The 20,072-nt window shown below is 40.9% G+C and overlaps 1 protein-coding gene across 2 annotated transcripts in view; it reads left to right on the top strand.

The window, feature by feature from the left end:
* The window catches only part of EGFR (epidermal growth factor receptor), a 151,295-nt gene that overhangs the window by 96,925 nt on the left and 34,298 nt on the right, over positions 1-20,072 (top strand). For both annotated transcript variants that reach the window (XM_083706255.1, XM_083706254.1), the window contains exons 2-13: positions 217-368; positions 3,000-3,177; positions 4,188-4,349; positions 6,524-6,592; positions 8,070-8,188; positions 9,540-9,681; positions 10,954-11,070; positions 11,938-12,064; positions 12,161-12,234; positions 14,938-15,028; positions 17,142-17,341; positions 18,267-18,399. In XM_083706255.1, the coding sequence (XP_083562381.1) occupies positions 217-368; positions 3,000-3,177; positions 4,188-4,349; positions 6,524-6,592; positions 8,070-8,188; positions 9,540-9,681; positions 10,954-11,070; positions 11,938-12,064; positions 12,161-12,234; positions 14,938-15,028; positions 17,142-17,341; positions 18,267-18,399 (1,564 nt within the window). The remainder of the gene's footprint in view (positions 1-216; positions 369-2,999; positions 3,178-4,187; positions 4,350-6,523; positions 6,593-8,069; positions 8,189-9,539; positions 9,682-10,953; positions 11,071-11,937; positions 12,065-12,160; positions 12,235-14,937; positions 15,029-17,141; positions 17,342-18,266; positions 18,400-20,072) is intronic.

Genomic DNA, 20,072 nt, shown 5'->3' with positions numbered 1-20,072 from the left:
ATTGTCATGTTGTTGGATACTCAGTGATTTCGAAGGCAGCAGCCATAAACTCTGCATGTGATAATAATAATAATAATAATAATAATAATAATAATAATAATAATAATAATATGTTTATACCCCACCCATCCGGCTGGGTTTCCCCAGCCACTCTGGGGGGCTCTGCCATTCTGCTGGCAGTAAGTCCTGACTTCTTTCTTCTTCTCTCCTCTACAGTTTGCCAAGGAACCAGCAACAAGCTAACCCAGCTTTCAAGTGTGGATGAGCACTACAATAGTCTGAAGAGAATGTATGAAGGCTGCGAGGTGGTGCTTGGCAATCTGGAAATCACTCACGTGAATCACACCTATAACCTTACTTTCTTGAGGGTTAGTGCAATGAGTCATGTTTCTCTGGTTCAGATGAAGTTGAGAAGAAAAATGAATGCATGTTGTAACCTAAGGAAGCAGCAACATACACCTTAGTCAGCAACTAGGTTTGGTTAGGTTTTTTTTGAGGAGGCACTTTGTCAAAGACCAAATTCATCGTCCTAAAATATCATCCTGCCACATCCTGTTGTCATACGAACTGCTTGTTCACACCACTCTTTTGCTTTTGGAATAAGCAGCTGGAGTCTCTGAGTAATAGAGCAAGGGCAGGTTGGAGGGTCTTTCTAGGAGTAAGCCCCAAACACACACATTTTTGCTGCGTGTGCCAAGGATTCCAGCTACTGGGAATTGTTGTACTTCAAACAAACTAATACTTTACCCAGAAGGCCTAGAAACTCCTGGGCTGATGTGTACATACACGTATGTTTTCTATTTGCTGTTGGCAAAGTAAGTTCCCCTGGAATAATTTGGCTTGTTCCAACTCGTGCATTTAGCACTAAACCGTAATCTGTTTTACCATGTTATGTGAGTACAGAAGACATTTTATAGTCTTCATTTGTACTGTTGAATAACATCAAAATACTTTTATAGACAACCCACCAAATGCAAATGAAATAAAGCTACAAATTGTAAGATGTGTAAAAGCCCCCTGATAAAAACTGCATTAAAAAGGAACGTGTAAAGCTGACTCCTCCTTAATTATTATAATCTGTTACTTTCTGGATCTACCCTCTGAAACTTGAAGCATGCAAAGTTTTCATATATGTATTTATATCATGTTTATTATGATTACTTGACTCACCACTATGAGTGGCAAGAAAAATCGGATATAAATTTGGATAAGATGGATGAAAGATTTCTTTCACTTCTGGTACACAGTTTACAGAGTTTTCTTCCCAAGAAGAGCCTATATTAGCATAACGTAGCCACAAAGTTAGGGCTCTTCTTTTAGTGATATGCCAAGGTGTTGTAATGATTAGCTGTGACCAGATGTTTTTATTAGTTGTGGCCATATCTGGGTTTGTAGAATCATTAATCCCTGTTCTGGTGACTGCTTTATTGCTTACTGACTTCAGTTAGCATTTTGTTGGTTCTAACATTCATTCTGTGTCAAGGCTTCGTGACCACCCCGTTCTCTGAAGGTTAAAAACTATACAGTACACAGTATGTTTGTTTTATGGGATCAAATAAGGCTACAACTTTATTGGTTACAGATGTCTAGGTTTGGCCATAAGCATTGAGGTAAGCCACTGTGACTATCACTCCAGCCTGTCTGCTTGCCGTGTCTCTAAGGGTGAAGCCAGCCAACAGGGAATGCCCTATGACCTATGTCAAATCTGGCCATCCCCCAAGTGGTTTCCGTTGGTGGAGTGGAATGGCCCTGGCCCCCGTCTGGGTATTGGACAGGAGCTATTCCTACCAGATCCTTTTAACAGGATACCCTTACCCATGGAGGGGCAGGCAGAGGCTACAGCCTACCCTCCATTAAAGATCTAAGCTTACCCAATGCCTGTCTGCCAATCGAGCCATTACCAGCTTGCTGCTAATCCTCCTGATCGAATGTGATTCTAGGTTGATGGATCACCCGACCCCCAGAGTGATCAACCCTGCATCTGATCACAAAATTGGCCTGCTTTCTGGCCCGATTGTAGCTAGCAGGGTTGGGACTACCACATCAACACTGCCTTTCCAACCAGTGTGACCAAAGAATGGTTATGATAGGGAACAATGTCAAGAATCTTTCTAAGTCCTCAATTACATACCAAGTGACATCTATGGTCTTCCAAGGGCCCAAGTCATTCTCCCCCTGTTGGATGACAATTGCATCCGGGGGTGGGGGGTAGCAATATTTTAGATGTAGGCATGAATTCCTGCCACTTCATTCCACACCTCATAAACCAGGAAATCTGGACCCCAGGTGCCAATCCAAGGTTGCTGCCTTTTCTGGTAGAAACTACCTGTAGAAGTACCTGGGGCAAGTACCTATGGAATGATAAAAAGTGGAAAGAGGCATCCAAAATATATTATATAAATACATCTTTGTGAATCAAGTGCTGTAAGAATCTAGAAAAGTGTTTAGAAGCACTATCTCAAGTATAGGGCCAGTATGCTGGCTAGCAGTCTATTACTAAAAAATAAAATGCCTCTATGTTGCAGCCACAGAACACATCCATCACAGGGGGAAAAAAGCCTACTAGGGATATTGTGCCTCCATCAATTTACTGAAGAGGTTTTGAAATATTTTTGTTTCTGCTTGAAGACACCACCTTTCTTAATTTATCTTCAGAAGTAATCATGTATCATTTGAAATAAGTGCAGGCAGTGACCATTTTTTGTGTGTCCAATTGACGTGCAATCACACACATGCTTGTCACTGCTGACCCGGAAGTGGCCAAAAAAAGGGGGCGGGCTTATGCAAACTCCATCAGTGTGTGCAGGGATCAGGAATGGAACCTCCATGCAAAATGATCCCCACCTGTACAGAATTTAATTTCTTTCTCGTTTGCTTGTTTTCTTAAATATTGTTAGCTAACATAAAATGAGTAATGGGAAAAACCTCAAGATTAATAGCTTTTAAGACATAGCCTAAAATGACTAATAATATCTGCCTTCCTGTTGTCTATCCTCCAGAGTATACAAGAGGTGGCTGGTTATGTTCTTATAGCAATAAACACAGTGAAAAGTATTCCTTTGGAGAATCTCCAGATAATCCGAGGGAACACCCTTTATGAAAATGCTGCGTTGGCAGTTTTACTAAATTACAACGATGTCAGGGGGCTTGAAGAGCTGCCAATGAGACGCTTAGCAGGTGAGTTATTCAGGATGGAAGGGTGCAAACAAAAATTAACACACACACCCCCCCCCCAATAATCCTTCAATCTTTAGCAGAACATGGGTTTGTAATCTGTCATTTAAATAATTTGGAATTGACTCAGCACTTGGTATATTAACTCAACTTTCTGTTAATTTGTTGTTACAGATAGGTAGCCGTGTTGGTCTGCCATAGTCAAAACAAAACAAAATTCCTTCCACTAGCACCTTAAAGACCAACTAAGTTAGTTCTTGGTATGAGCTTTCGTGTGTATGCACACTTCTTCAGATACGTATCTGAAGAAGTGTGCATGCACACGAAAGCTCATACCAAGAACTAACTTAGTTGGTCTTTAAGGTGCTACTGGAAGGAATTTTTTTTTTGTTAATTTGTTGGTGAGATATAAAATGAGGAGAATCCCTGTCACGATGCACGAATCTTTGAAGAATTATGCATTTCCCAACAACAGCTTTGGTAGCTTTGATATAGTACATAAGAGTCCTCACCATCTCACAGCAGTAGCTCAGCCAACCATTTAACATCTCTGTAAGAGAAACCAGTATTATTGTCCCCATATTACAGACAGTAATACTCTGTCTGAAAAACCGAAGTTTATTTTAAGACACTCCGTGACCTAGTTCTTAATCATATCCACCTTTTGCTAACTGTGCTACAGTACCTGTGTGTTCTCATTGCTAATCAATGAAACCTTCCCAGGACCCCTAAGAGGAAACACATATTACTCCCATTTTACAGATGGGGAAAATGGGCTGGAAAGTCCAGTGCCTTAATCACACAGGAATATGAAAATAATAATGGGGTCTGAACCTGCTTTCTAGACCCAAATGCAGTACTGTCAGTAGGCTCATAGAGACTCACCACTATCTGTCTACACACACACACACACACACACACACACACGTATTTCCTCCTCCTCCTCTTCCCCTTTTAGACTGAAAAGGAAACCATATCATTTTTTATGTTTTTGCCGTAATTTCTTTTGGCAGAAATTCTAAATGGAGGAATAAAATTCAGCAATAATCCTTATCTTTGCAACATGGATAATGTTCTTTGGGATGACATTGTCGATAAAACAAGCAGCAAAGGTTTCGTACAGTTTGATCCTACTGAAAGAACAGAAATATTGCCAAGAACTGACAATAAAACATGTAAGTATAAACTGAAAAACCATATATGTATATATTCTTGACATTATACAAACCTATTGAAGTAGCGCCAGCCCACTGGACGTTGAATCCATAGCTGTCAACTTTTTCTTTTCTTGCTCGGAATCCTATTTGGAATAAGTGAATTCCCCTTTAAAAAAAGGGAAACGTTGACAGCTATGGTTGAATCTGTTTCTTAAACGAGTGCAGTCTCAAATTAAAAATGAAGATATAATAACTGCAGGAGTTTGCCACAATAGCAGCATGATACTAAGGCACTTGTTAAATAAAATGACAAATTCATAGTTACTAATGGTATTTGCCTTGTTTCAAACTGCAGTGTGTGTGTATCACATCGGTTTTGCCTTGTATACAAATCAGCATGAGAATCTTACTCTCAGGCTTGTGGGTTTGAGCCCCGCGTTGGGCAAAGGACTCCTGCCTTGCAGGGGTTGGACTAGATGTCCCTCGTGGTTCCTTCCAACTCTCCAATTCTATGATTCTATGAAATGAAGGGCTGCCTTGCTGACAGTTCAAAAAAAAAAAAACCTACACGAATTAGAATAACTAGGGACCTGCTTTGTGCTCTTTTGGTGGTAGGAACCCTCTGTGACCTTTCTAGTTACTATTTAATATATAACGGGTGCTGTCCCATCATCTTGAGCTTTGTCCCACATTCTGACATCGTTACAGACATTTCGTTTGAGGCTCAAGGCCCAAAACTCAGTTGTTGAAATAACAAGTTTGGATCAGATCTTGAGTCATGTACACTTGACTAAGAATCAGTGAAAATGATTTTATATAGTAAACGTGAATAAAAATATGTAATTAACATATACTAAATAAATTTTAAACAATGCTGTAACTCAGTAAATAATAAACTTATTAAAACCACCTTTAGATAAAACTTTAGCAAAACCACCTTTTGACTTCCAAGTTATCTTCAGGTAGTCCTAATTGCATGTATGTATCTATGGTTCAACATAAATACCAAATATAAAAAACGATCTCTAGAACATAGGCAACTAAAAAGAAAGATAGATGAGAAAAGGTATGTGAAGTAACAACACCAATCATGACTAATAATAATGATAATCACCCATCCAATGTGTGCCCCCCCCCCACAAACTTGAGAATAAGCCTTCAAAAATGTGGATTCCACTGCCAATAAAAACATTGTAAGTTTACCCAAAATTAGCCCAACTGGTGAGCTATGTGTATTCTGCAATGCCCTTCCCAACAAAAATCAGTCTGGAGAGAGTTGTTCCTTTACAGGTCTACAACCCCAGGAGATCCAGATGTTGGTTTATTTACTATGCTATGGCTGCATAAACCTACAGAGAATCTAGTTCCCAGTCAGTTGAAAAACCCTCTTTTATATATGTTTTCATAGTTCACTTGGAAAAGGGACTGTGGAATCAACTCTTTTTAAATATCTTTTGCTTTCTTCATGCTTGCACATGTGTATAGTTAAAAGTCGGAGCTCAAACAACAGAACCAAGCTTCTGGTAAACTTTGACAAGTTTAAGTGAGGATACAAATTATCCAGCAGATAGAATAAACATGTTGGAAGTGATTGTGGTCTACTGATTAATTACATTTTTAAATTATTGCTCAAAATACCTTTTTACCAATTTCTTCTCTTCAGCAGCAGGAATGCACGTATCCAACTGTCCCCCTTATATTTTGCTTGGATGATGGTTAAGCGACACCCATCCTTTGGGGCCATTTCTGAGGCTATATTTTCAACATCCTAAAGCCTATTAATGTCTTCAGACATATGGGAATGAATGGCTTTATCTTTGATTCTCCATTATCTGTTGTTCCCTGCATTAAAGTTGTTCTTCAAGCCAAATGCCCATTCCTACCAGCCCCCTTAGGTATAATCTTTGCTCTGACCATCTCCAGCCTTGACCGCTGCATCTTTCACAGCTTAGTCCCAAACTCTACTGGCAAAGTATTCACCTCTCCCATTAAGCAAAATAACACTTTTCCTCAAGGTCCTTCACTGCTTTCCCAACCAATTCTCTGCACCAAGCTCCTTGTACTTGCTATTAAAGCTTGCCACAACCTTGCCTAAACTACATTTCAGTCTACCCCAAAGTACAAAAAGATTCCCATGGAATAAAATTTGTCCACTTGATGTTTTCTCTAATATATATTCCCCACTTTCTTAGGCCAACAGTGTCATCCCAATTGTACAAGAGCACATTGCTGGGCTGCTGGACTAGAGAACTGCCAAACAAGTAAGTATAAACATTTATTTTTCTTTCAATTTTAAAATATACTTATGTTTTAATGAGGAATATTTCCATTAGCAAGAGTTTCTTTTTGCCATTCTGCTCTATATCATCTGAAATGATGCTTGTTTTAAATCTTGGCTGCATTAGCTTCCATGCAGCTGGTACATAGTATAGACCCACCTCAACTCCAATTACTGGGTCTGACTGATGCAGACGTAATGCTGGCTCCTTCTTAACCAGGTGCAACCCTCCACCTAATTTTTTGCAGCCCTTGATGCCACCGTTGTTTGTAACTCCTGTTGTGTACAATGAATTGCCTTCCCATAACTTTGTGGGATTAGTTTCTTCTTGGCAGCTTTTAGTATAATTAGCCATGGTAGCCTTCTAGACTGGCTTTGTAAGATGGGCATTGGGACACTGTTGCACAGTGGTTCTGCTCCTGCTTACAGGGTTGTGTCCAGGCAATAGCAGCAAGAGACTGTTTCAGCTGCATGGCCTTTGCATTATGGTGTGTACTGCAGGGGACTATCTTGTTCCCCGTGCTGCTTAATGTCTACATGAAGCTGCTAGATGTGGTCATTCAGAGTTTGGGGGCAAAGTGTCATCAAGATGCTGATGAAACACAGCTCTACTTCTCCATAACATCAGGAGAGAGAGTGCATTATTTAGACCATTGTCTGGGTGGAGTGGATGAGGGCCAGGAAACTGAGCTTGAACGCTGGAAAGACTGAGGCACTTGCCTGTTCTGGATGCAGCTGAACTCCCTCTGAAATAGCAGGGTCAGAGTTTGAGGGTACTCTGAATCTATCTTTGTTGCTCGGAACTCAAGTATCCTCTGAGGCTAGGAGTAACTTACAGCTGGTACCCTACAGCCATTCTTTGACAGGAATGATCTGGATAAAATGATTCACACATTGGTAACCTCAAGACTCAGTCATTTTAATGCACTCTAGGTAGGGCTACTCTTGAGGCTGGTCCAATAGCCACACCTGATGCAAAACCTTATAGCTAGACTGTTGGTGTGGACAAAGTATTGCCAGAGCATAATTTGGGTGCTCAAAGTTTTGCAGTGGTGGCCCATATGCTCCAGGGCCATGTTCAGAGTTCTTGAATTAATTAACAAGGCCCTTAACAACTTGACTCCAAGTTACCTGAGAGACCATCGGATCACTTAGGTCCCTTCCCAGTCACTGAGGTCTTTGGGGAATTCAGTGTTAATGGTCCCCAATGGCTCATATCCACCAGGAGCCATGTGTATTGGGGGTCCACTCTCACAGAACTCGCTTCCAGTAGAAGTCAGACGGGTCCCCTTTTTGAATATTTTATTTATTGCAACAGGCAATAGAAGTCTGGTATTATAGCGTTTAGCTTTTCTGTATTGTATTTCTTGCACGCTTCTTAGAGATGAGTATGTGGTATATATAATTATTTGAATAAAATAACAGATAAATGAATAAATCTTGGCATTTTTGTCTTTCAGTAACCAAGGTTGACTGTGCAGCACAATGTTCAGGCAGATGCAAGGGGAGGCTGCCAAGTGACTGCTGTCATACGCAGTGTGCAGCAGGATGCACAGGTCCCAGAGAGAGTGATTGCTTGGTAAGAAGGCGACACAAACCTACATAAATTTATGTCACTATTATGTAACCCAACCTGCAAACAATTAAGCTGAAATGCCTAGTTTTTACAAAGTGTTTATTGCAATTCACCAATAGAAAAACAATGAAGAGAAACACAGCAACATTTGCTAGATTTACAAAAAATAAAACTGAACCTTGTATGTTTGTGGCTTGTCTCCACATTATCCAGAAAATGAAAAAAGGTAGCCAAACATCTATCAAAGTTTATATTGCTGTTTTTCTGATACCTTTCAGATCAAATTATGCATGTACATGATGCCCCTTGTTTTAATAAACCATTTGAATTGACGTAGAATGTGTATTGAGCTCGATTTTTTTAGACACCATTATCCTAGCTACTATCAGACGATTCCATGATAAACTATATTGTTCCTTATTTGCATAATTGTTTCACTGACGCTGCATAATTAATTCTAGAAGCAAAAGAAGGTTGAAGCGTATGGTATTGACCACGTTACTCAATAACAGTGGCGTAGCGTGGGTAGTCAGCACCCGGGGCAAGGCAAGTAATTTGCGCCCCCTAACCCGTGGATTTGCGCCCCCTAACCCTAGCCCCCAGATGTTGCGCCCGGTGCAGCCGGCCCCCCTGCACCCCCCACGCTACGCCACTGCTCAATAACACTGCATTTTTATGCATATTTACTAGATATGTAGACTAAATAGTGAACCTCTTCAGCAAGTATCTGAAGAATGATAATACATGCCAACTAGATGAATCAAAATGCATGATTTTCACAGTGTTTTATTTTAATTTAACACATACCAAAACATAATATGCTATCTTGCAAAATAACACCAATATTTAATAGAGATGGCTGTATATAAATTATGCACTTAATTTAAGGGGTTTTTGCCTCCTTGCCTAATTCCATCAATATCTTAATATTGTAACTAAGTATTAGCTTTAATTTGACCTTTTAAAAAATCTGTTCAAAAGCATTCCCAAGTACCCTATTATTATGCTGGGCCAAGATTTGTTTGTTAGAAAAGGGTTTTAACTGCAGATGTTACAAAATAGAATATATTGTGTGTGTGTCCTTATTAAACATCTTAAAATGAAATCCTGTCCCAGTTCAGCATTAGTCCGCTTTCTTAATGTACATGGAATCTAAAATGACCTATATTACAGATATGTTACAAGGCTGACAAAGTTTGCACAGCAACAGTGCTATATAAATCACAGATAATAATGAGCTTTCAGATTGAGAAATAATAAGAGTCTAGGCTTAAAAATTGTAAATTTTGTCATTTTCTACTGTATTACAACAAAATATTTGCTCTTGTACTATTGTTGCATTATTTATTGACAGGCATGCCGCAAGTTTTGGGATGATGCAACATGCAAGGAGTCTTGCCCTAGTTTGCAAAAGTATAATATTATCACCTATCAGTTGGAAGACAACCCAGATGGAAAATACAGCTTTGGAGCAACTTGTGTAAAGAATTGTCCACGTAAGTTTTAGCTTTGGAGCAACTTGTGCAAAGAATTGTCCACAGATGTCAGTCTGTGGAGAAGAAAGTTCACTTTCTACCTTCTATTAATTTCTGGTATGCATCTCATGCACATGTTCTCGAACCCTCAGCTGTTCATTCTAGAGTGGTAATTTCCAAACGGCTGTGAGAAAGAACTTCAATTATGACTCCATTATTTGATGGATTAAATTTAATCCACTAATTTACTAGTCTAACTTCATCTCCCTCCAGCCAACCTCCATTTGCAGCTAGTGAACTTGGGACATGAAATCACTCCTGATGCCACGATGCAGCATCATTAGCAAACCTGGAGTCAGGGTACCCACAGGACCTCTGTACAAATCACTAATCCTGGACTTTCCTCCTTTCAGTATGCTGCCAATTTTAATTCAGCTACCCTAAGATTAGTTCTAGAATCTAGAGGAAACTGTAAGAAGCACTACTGTTTTCACATTATGCACCCATCATAAAAAATGTGTGATGAATTTTAATGTACTCACATAATGTACCTCAAACATGTACACTTGGGAGCATCTCTGCTAGCCCTGCTTGCTCAAGACAGCTGGTGGGGCTCATCTCAACATTCCTCCTCTCTGGGTTTTATATGTACACATAGGAACATAGGAAACTGCCTTATACCCACTATTGGTCCATCTGACTGGAAGCTCAGGGTTTCAGATGGGACATTCTCAGCCTCTTTTTAAAACACAATATTTATCTCGGTTCATTTTTAATTTGTAGCATTTTTGTTGTGCATTTGAATAACTTTTTTGTACATTTTTATTGAAATGGCAAATTAGATCAGTCAAATTCTACTCTGCCTTTCCTCTTTTCCCAGTGCCTAAGTACTGTTTTTTGACTTCCTACTAATGCTTCTTCAGGAATTCTGTTTCTGCAAGTAGCAGTATGAAGTGACCTGATCCACACCACCAAAACTGATATGTGGATTAGAACATAATTATCCCTCATATTTTGCAATACTGTTCTTGGCTTAAGAAATTATATAAATGCATGTAAAGTGTGCATTTTAGGGTAAAAAGAATTTAGAAATACATATATTGAGATAAATTATGTATTAAAATATGCATTGTGATAAAATACATAAAACATCCTTAAATACATTGTTTTGTGTGGTTTGTTTTTTTAACAATTCACAGATTAATGCAGAGACAGGATGGAATGGTCTTGGGAACAACGCATGCAAAACTGACACAGACTGATCCATCCATTCTTACTCCCTGTCTTTTCTAGATAACTATGTTGTAACAGACCACGGTTCATGCGTCCGGTCGTGTCCTCCAGACTCTACAGAAGTGGAACAGAATGGCATTCGGAAGTGTAAAAAATGTGATGGCCCCTGTAGCAAAGGTATGAAAACTAGAGAATCACTGGGTGTGATGCAGGTGACTATAAAGCCCTAATGTTGTCTGACTTTTGTAGTACTACAGTAATAATCTCAAACAGTAATAATGATGAAGTAAGTCTTGGATGAGATTACAGTTCAACAAATGCAGTAGAAATTCTTATCAAAACTGAAAAGTGCCATTTATCAAACCCTGGTCACAGCACAAGGTTTTTCGGGGAAAGGTAAATCATGAACCCAAACAACATGCTGGGTCAAACCATGGCTTAGCTCAGTGCCACACACTAAAATGACTGGGAAGGAGGAAAACAGCCACAGTCTCATCTCCAGCAGCTCACCTGTTTGCTCATTCATGCTTTGAGCTTAGAGTGGTAGGTAAATCCTTAAAAAGAGGCAGTGGTGAATGGAGTTCTGAAATGCTTAACCAAAGGATAATTGTTATTCTGTTTATTTAAAGCTCACAATTTGGCTTGGAGAGTTAAACAATGAGTCTGGGTTCAGACACATGTGAAACCAAACAATGAAACACAAACAGCAGAATGACCAGGGGGAATAAAGAGACTGTTGTCTCCTCTTTGGGAGCCTGTACATTTGTGCTAAGCCACGGTTTGACTTAAATATATTTCTGTTCTATATTGTTTCTATATGTCTGGTTCTTCTTATGCTTTTATGTTGTACAGATATGATTGATGTATCAAATAAAGCAAAAACAAAATGACTTGAGACCAAGTTCATTTGTTACATATCTATTTATTACCCTTTGCCCTCCAGGACTGACAAGTGCGTAGGCTTGTTGCTGGTGTGTATACGAGCATCTTACTGATACCTGAAGCCCCCATTGAGCCCTAATATTTATTTTTCCTTTTTAACAGTTTGCAATGGGATTGGAACAGGTGATTTTAAAGGTGTTATTGCTGTTAATGCATCCAATATTGACTATTTCACAAATTGCACTACAATCAATGGAGACCTTGTATTTCTGAAAGTATCATTTTCAGGGTAAGTTAAGTTATTGTTGAGTCTAATGTGGAGCAGAGAAATGTGGCTTATCTATTAGCTCAGTCACTGAAGGTTCTGTTATTCTCTGTCTTCTAGTGATTCATACACAAGGACACCCCCCTTGGACCCAAAGAAGCTGGAGATCTTTAAAACTGTTAAAGAAATCACAGGTTAGTGATATCAAGTTGTTTAAAAGCCTCATCTCTCAGATTAGAAAAGGACTGAGATTGTAGGAGACCAGCATCTACTGTTAAGAAGTAGACTTTTTATTCCAGCATATACAAATAAAATTAATTGTGCATAGGCTACAGACCATGTTTTGCATTTACATTCATATAAGTTGGAATAGCACTTGGTCCCAAAGGAGCCATTTAATGCTGTTGACACCAGAAGCAATAGAACCAAAACATTTTTACACCTGGAGTTCTCACACTTTGTAGCAATGCTTCTCCCTAAGTGAACAGAAAACATTTTGTACTTCTGCAGATGCAATGTCAAGATGGGAGTCGGGAGCAAGTCAGCAATAACTCACAAAAAGTCAGTGAAGTTAACTCTTTATTCATGGAAACCAACACAGCTCAGGCCTAGTGAGCACAGCAACCCTTCCCTGTAGGTCTTGCCCCAGTGAGGCAGTTGCAAAGGCTGAAGGTTCCCTGCCTTTCTAAGACTCCTCCTTGCCTGGGTCCTTCCCAAGCAGTCTAAGGCTCCATGTCTTATCTCTCTTGCTCCGCCCTCTTCCTTCATCTCTGTGTTCTGGGAGACCAGAGGACAGGGGAGCTGCTCACAGCAGGAGGGGGAGACCTCTTCAGCAGCCTGCCTGATCTCTGCTCCTCTCCAGCCTTCACTTCTGCCTCTAACTCTGGACTGTTCTCTGCCACAGTACTTGTAGTAACAAAAAAAACCCTGCCTAACACTGCTTTCATATTTCTTTCAACACCTCCCCTGCTCCATCCCCTCAGAGGCGGGAGGCCTCTCTTTCCTTCCCCGCTTCTCCCCCTTGAAATCCTTTGTCTCTCAGCCAGCCTTACTCGGCGTGCAAGGAGTTGCTGGTGCCAGCACTGGTCCAGCCAAAAGGCTTAGAGCACGGCTGAGGCGAGGGGGGGAGGTAAGTGAGGAGGCAAGTGAGGAGGCAGTGGCACTTGTTCTGATCCTAGAGGTTGAGCGTGAATTGTGTGAGAGAGAGCAGGCAAGGACTCCCCAACAGTCTCAGGATTAGGGCATGTTCTGGTATGCTGTTTCTATGGTGTGAAAACATATTTTCCTTGCTTTCATGTTAGCCTCAATCTTTTGTGGGTGAATAATGCAAAGACAGCCAAGATGTTTGTCACAGTTCTTGTTTATTGTACATTTCCAAATGAAATAAAAACATTCATTACAGAAACAGAAAGGCCAAATCACTTTTGTGACTGATGGGGAGAATACATCTGGCACACTTGTTAATCCTGGAGGGGCTTTCGATCAGGTGGAGAAGAGGAGTGGATTTGCCTGCTGCAGCCCTTCTGGTTTCCACTCTGTTGTGAATGGCCCCCAACTCTCTGGAGCTGTTTGTAGGGGACACTGGGGGCTGCAGAAGGGAGTGGGAGTTAGAAAAAAAAACCCTTCTCCTCCTCTTCCATTAGTGGATGCATCTGCTGGATCAAAAACCCTTTTGTAAGCACAGGAACACCAAATGGATTCTACCCAGTGATGATAACGATTATTTAAAACAAATATTCTCTGGATACTGATGACGTTGACGATGATTTATTTGTACCCCCATCCAACTGACTGGGTTCCCTCAGCCACTCTGGGTGGCTTCCAACAGAATACAATGAAAAATCTCAATAGAAGGCTGCCTTCAGATGTCTCCAGAAAGCCGTGTAGTTGTTTATCTCTTTGACATCTATAGAATGGTAGTTGTTCACACAACAGCCTCGTAGCAACTCAGAACACAAGTCCCTCTTACTGTATTATGGTCATACTTGACTTTTTTTTGAAAATTCAGAAAAGGATTCTTACTCCATCCCTTTCACTACTTGCCCTAGGATGCAAGTTAAAATCAAAGGAAATCAGGAAATCTGTTTAACAAGTTGCCTCAAGAGTTTGCTGCATTGCTCTAGCAAGCTTAGTTATTGGAGGCCTAATTGTCAGTAATATGGTCCTGGTTCATACACTCACAGTGTTCTCATTTCCATGGAGAAGGAAAGTCATGACCCCTGTGCACAACATCTATTATGGAGTGCATGGTCCATATTTGGCCAAAATGTTTGATGGCCTGATCTTGCTCATGGCATGGGGGGAGTAACTAATGCATTTCATTTCAATGTTTTAGGTCTGTGTGCACCCCCATTCTTTCTGGGCACAGCTCAATATTACAAGTTGTCCAGATTAATGTGTTGCAGGCCTGCTTCATTTGTCACTTTCTCGTTTGTCAGGTGGACCGAAAGACAGCTCAAAATGCTTGATGTTTTGAGAGCTCTTTCCAGAACACAATGCCTGGGCAGCTGGGAAGCTTAATAGAGTATTAGCCGCATTAAGCATTACTGTGGTGCACTTTCTGCATTTTTGAAAATGCATTCACTAGCCTGTGAAATAGTTTATCTTTGTGCCACCAGCAAAAGTTACAAGTTTCCAACAGAATTTGCTAAGGGAAGTAAAATTTCTGTGGTGTCTAACACAGCTCAGGTTTATAGACTCCAGCTTTTGTGATATTTAGCTGCCTTGGTGGCCTGCATGTAAACTGTTTACAAAGCAGTGTTAAAAATAGCTCCATGCCGAAGCTCCTTGAAATGTTCTTTGTTTTGATGTCCACATAAAAGTATGAAAGGAGCAAAGTCATTCTTGGTTGACAAAAATACTTTGTAAATGTGTTTATGCTATTGGTCTTCTTTCAGGATTCTTGTTGATCCAGGTTTGGCCACAAAATTTCAAAGATTTGAGTGCTTTTGAAAATCTGGAGGTTATACGAGGCAGAACAAAACAATTGTAAGTACAGCCATGTGCCAAAAATGCTTGTGTACTTGGGCTTATTTGTAAAAAAAATGGCTAGAGGATTGGTCATGACCGACAGCCAGATTGCAGGCTGCAAATAATGTGGGATAGGGACCAACCACACTGCCACTGTTTTCTTCTATTTGCTTAAGGTTCTGCTGGGGAGGGGGACATTATCTTTGCTTAATTAACACATCTATGTTTCTTCTATTATTCTTACATCCAAATTACTGATCAGGTAAGTATCTGCTTATCTTTAGCAGCTCTGCAGTATCTATTTTTACTACTGTATTCCATTAATTGGACTCATTTTAATTTTTGGTTTCTTGGTTTATTTGTTTGTTTTTTGAGAATGAAGCAGAGGAAGGAGGCCATATGAATTTTCCTTAAGCATTATTAAGCATTATATCAGAATAGCTAAACCAGAATTGAAGATTTGCAATAAACCAGGCTGTGAAACTATTGTTTGACACGGGTTTATGGTTATTTATGTTAAGCAAGCCATTTTAAAGACTATTTTCCATGCTTCTGCACTACTCTGCTTGCAAGATGATAAGAAGCAGGGGCACCATCTGGGGTGGTGGTGGGCTGAGCCCCGCCCCCTCTGAAAAAAGGCAAGGAGGGGATCCCTCAATATTCCGCAGTCTACTGGGTCCTGTTGGGGCTTTCTCCGCTAGTGGAAGGCTGCACTGGCTTGCATGGTGTCAGGAAACGCCACAGGGATCAGCGTGTCTGGCATGAGGTCGCACCACCTGTGTGGCATCTCCCAATGCTGTAGGGACCAGCATGGCCTAGCAGAAGGCTGCACCAACCTGCACAGCACTTGGAGATGTGTGTCATGTCACACGCTTGGTGTCACATGCATGCTGGCCACCCTCAATCTTGGAGCAACCCGGCACCTGTGACAAGAAGGTCTTCTTAGCGTTCCCCTGTAGTTGTGACCTGCATAACCTGCAAGCTGACCACAACCTACCATCCACACATTGTGGACTGTCAAGTATTTGACAACCCCAGGCTGTTTCTAGTAGCAATAGATAAATTTAATTTAACTGATTGTGGACTGCTGTACATTTATCAGATACATGGTTCCTGCTCACAGCTTCTGAGGAAGCTAAGCTATAGTTTGTAGCAAGCTAAGCCATAGTATCATGCTTCATTTAGGATCTTGCAATTGGTAATATCTGTGATTACTCATTATGTCTGCACTGGATGAAGAACTAGAGGAGCACACATTGGGTGTGCATTAGGTCTGGGCGATGTACAGTACCTTGCCCAGGACCGCTTTGAGGGCCAGAGCGCAATGGCACCTTCACCTGGCGGTATATCCTGGATGGGGCTTGCCTGCCACTAACTCCCTCTGCCACCAGTACCTGACATGTGGAGGGAGGAACAAGCAATACATCGCAGTGTTGAAACGCTGACATTGCCCAGCCCTAATGTGCATGTGTGTTAGAAGCTGATAGCGCACTGCAAGTTGCAGCTAAGAATGGTGTCCAAATCTGAAAAGCATGGATTGCATGTTAATAATAATGTTACCAAACTGTCTCAGATTTTCTCTGTTACCTTAAATTAGCCATGTAATAGTCATTCAGAAGTTTCCCTAATGTGGCCTCCCAAACTTCTCCGTCTCCCAGGCCACCCCCCCCCCCTCTGTCCAGGCCATCCCCCTCGCTGGCCCTGCTTTGCACGCTCCTTGAGTGTTTTTGCCTGACTGGAATGTTTCTTTGAACTCTGATGATGCCTTTGACTTCCCTGGATGGAGGATGGAGTGATGTCTTTGTGTGTAGAAACCAGCCTCCTGTAGAAAGCTAAAACTTCTCTTCGTAGTTCTGTCCACTTTTCCCTCTGGCCTTGCCCACCCGACCCAAGGCTCTCCAGAAGGGAATGTGGATCTCAGGCTGGAAAAGCCTCCTTATTCAGATTATTTTTTATACTAGAGAACTTAAATTAAAACATATTAAACAGCATATTTTTGTTTATTTCATTTGATTTATTTCAAAGCTTGTTTCTAGCACCAGAAAATCAAAAGAATAATGAGTTTAGAAAAGCTACATTTTTCTTTTCTCCCCTCCTTTTTTTTGAAACCATACTTTTTTTTCCATTTTAGGGGCCAATATGCTCTTGCTATCACTGGCCTGAACATAACATCTCTGGGATTGCGCAGTCTGAAGGAAGTAAGCGATGGAGATGTTGCCATTTTAAGAAACAACCACCTCTGCTTCGGTAACACAGTGGACTGGAATAAACTTTTTGTAACAAAAGATCAGAGCACAAAAATAATTAGAAACAGAGATGAAAATGAATGTGGTAAGTTACTAGGGGCCACTTATCCAGTTCAAATTACCTGTAAATTTCAGAGAGACTTCTGCACATGCTTGCAGTTAATCACATTTTTAAAATGTTGTTGGTTTTGCATTTGTCTATATCCCCATAAGCATGCATTATTGGAGGCCTCAATCCCTAAGCTGCATATCAGGCACAGTTGCGCATAAGCACTGCCTGTGTGAACCTTCCTGTATCCTTCAGAGGCCCTATTTGATGCTCCTACTTTCAAAGTTTAGGAGGGTTACAACCAGGGGTGGGGGGAGAGTGCCAGCAGTCAGCAGCTCAGGCACTGGCTGAGGGTTCCAGGGTTGAGAAGGTCCCTTTCCGCACTCCTTAGGAGCCAGACTCTGTTCCGATTTGCAGTGCTCGCCTAGAAGCCCATTTCCTTGCTGCTCTCCTCTGAGAAACAGTTGAGGGGGTCTGTCTTCCCAGGCACTCTGGCCAAAGCAGCAGGGCATGTTAATTTTTTCAACTTTAAAATTCCAAAATGAGGGGTGCTAAAAAGTTGTAAATAAATAATGACGTAGTGTAATATGTCAGGTGTTGTAATATGTTGAAGTGGTATTTACCTAATTTTAAGACCTGCTAAAGAGCAGATTGTTGTTGTTCTGTCTTGATAACAACATAACAAACCACGGAATTCAAAGAGGATTTACTTTCTTTTTCCCATGACTGTACATGTAAAAGGGGAGGGTGTTGTGGAGATTAGGTGGCTGGGAAGGCTTCTGGGTACCACAATCTAGGATGGAAGCAATACAAATAGATCCTAACCTGAATTCTAGCAATTCATTTAACTGAGTATCAGTGGAAACTGAATCATGTCCTTTATGCTATCCTCTCTTGTGACTTTGACACCATCTTTTGAGATTTATTTAATGTTTAATTTTTAATTTATTTTGTCTGTTAGCCGCTGCTACAGAAATTTGCCATCCCCTCTGCTCAGATGAAGGCTGCTGGGGCCCAGGGCCCTTGCAGTGCTTTTCTTGCCGTTACTTTATTCGCCAACGGGAGTGTGTCAAAGAGTGCAACATTGTGCAAGGGTAAGCTAAGCGTTTCCTCCATTCTATTTAAATAAGATACTCAAATCTTAATCCTGTATATGTTAGCTTTCATGTGTGCCTGGACTCTGCATTTTGCTGAACCACAGAGAAGGATGGAGGCAGGGAGTTATTCTGCAGGAGTTGCATATAACTTAGCAATCAACACAGGTAACTAAGAATAAGAGAAGTTATAAGGACTATGGATCAAATATACTAGTGCCAATTATTTTGCTGGCGCTGCCTGAGGAGAAAAACAGGAAAATCAGTTATATCTAGTCTGTCAGGTGCAAAGGTCCCATGGATGCATAGAAATTGAATCCCAGCTAATGATTGTGATCCTGAGGCAAGAAGAACATGTTGTTCTTCTCTGATGTCAACTATGCAATATTTACTCCTCCACATGCTTCCCATAGAAAATATTTTTCTTGCTTTTCCTTCTACTATGTCTTTCTGAAATTCTTTGGCTAATTTAAAACAAAATGAAACAAAAACCCAGCATATACATAATGTAAACTTTTTGAAATACTTCATCTTTCAGCAGATGTTGCCTTTTTATAAGTAAAATTCCTCCAGGTAATGCTTTGACCCACATGGCAAATTTGGTCTTTTCACATCAAATTATGATCAGACACAGTTTAATTAGTGGTAAAGTTACCTAGCATGTAATAGTTGAACCATCTGTTCTCAATTTTTATATTTTAATGATTCACTGGAAATTTCAGAGAAGCTTTGAATTTAAGTATCAGCTGATTAACCAATATAATTCAGTCCCTTGTTTAAAAATTGCATTGTGATTCCTCTGGGTTTGCCTGCATCTCCAGCCCACAAGATGTAATTGTGGCAAGGTATGAGGTGCACGTTACACTCCTGTGCCCCCATGTGTAGAATCTTCAAATGTTAACTGAAAATGATGCTTATAAATAACTGTGTGACTAGAGTCCACTCAGATACAACAAGCCACACTTGCACAGGCATTTAATAGATGAAGGACTTGTGTGAAAGATAGAAAAGCTTTATATGTTGTAGGTGTAGAGCATGACTGAAGCTCACGTCTGCACCTCATTGCATACACAGTTGGCCTGCAGGACCTGAGCGACAGAAGCATAGCTCTGTGGTGGAGCTTGGTTGGTTGGGAGACAACGCTGAGAGCGCCTGTGGGGCTGAAGTTGAACTAGAACATATAGTAGAGCAACAGGGTCCAGGTTCAGCCCATGGCACCATCCAGTTATAGCAGGTGGTGGGAATGGCCTCTGCCTCTGGAGAGCTGCTGTCAGCTGCAGTTGACAGTACTGGGCAGCGTGGACAAATGGCTTGCCGCAGCAGAAGGCATCTTCCTGTGCCTCACCAAGCCAAACTCAACCAAGCAGCCCTCTCTTGCGACCTGCCAGGTGCCTATTTCTCCAGCCCAAGAGAAGTAACATAAATGGGGATGAATGACTCCATGCTGCTGTTCATCTTTTCCCTAAGCTGAATAGCAGCATGCTGGGCCATTTCTCCCCCTCAGATCTGCTTATGCTGCTCAGCTGAGTATGGAGTACTTGAGAGTGTTGAGAAGGAGGCTGGACTACAGAGCATAGACATTGTGCCATATCCTCCATTGGTGGCTATCACAACCTCTTGCGGGAGCAAGTTTCATCATTTAACAATGTACTACATGAAGAAGTGCTATGCTC

Source organism: Podarcis gaigeae, assembly GCF_964106915.1.
Source record: "Podarcis gaigeae genome assembly, chromosome: 12".
NCBI lineage: Eukaryota > Metazoa > Chordata > Lepidosauria > Squamata > Lacertidae > Podarcis > Podarcis gaigeae.
The sequence above is the reverse complement of the archived record's forward strand: the minus strand, read 5'-3'. Positions and strand labels throughout refer to the sequence as shown.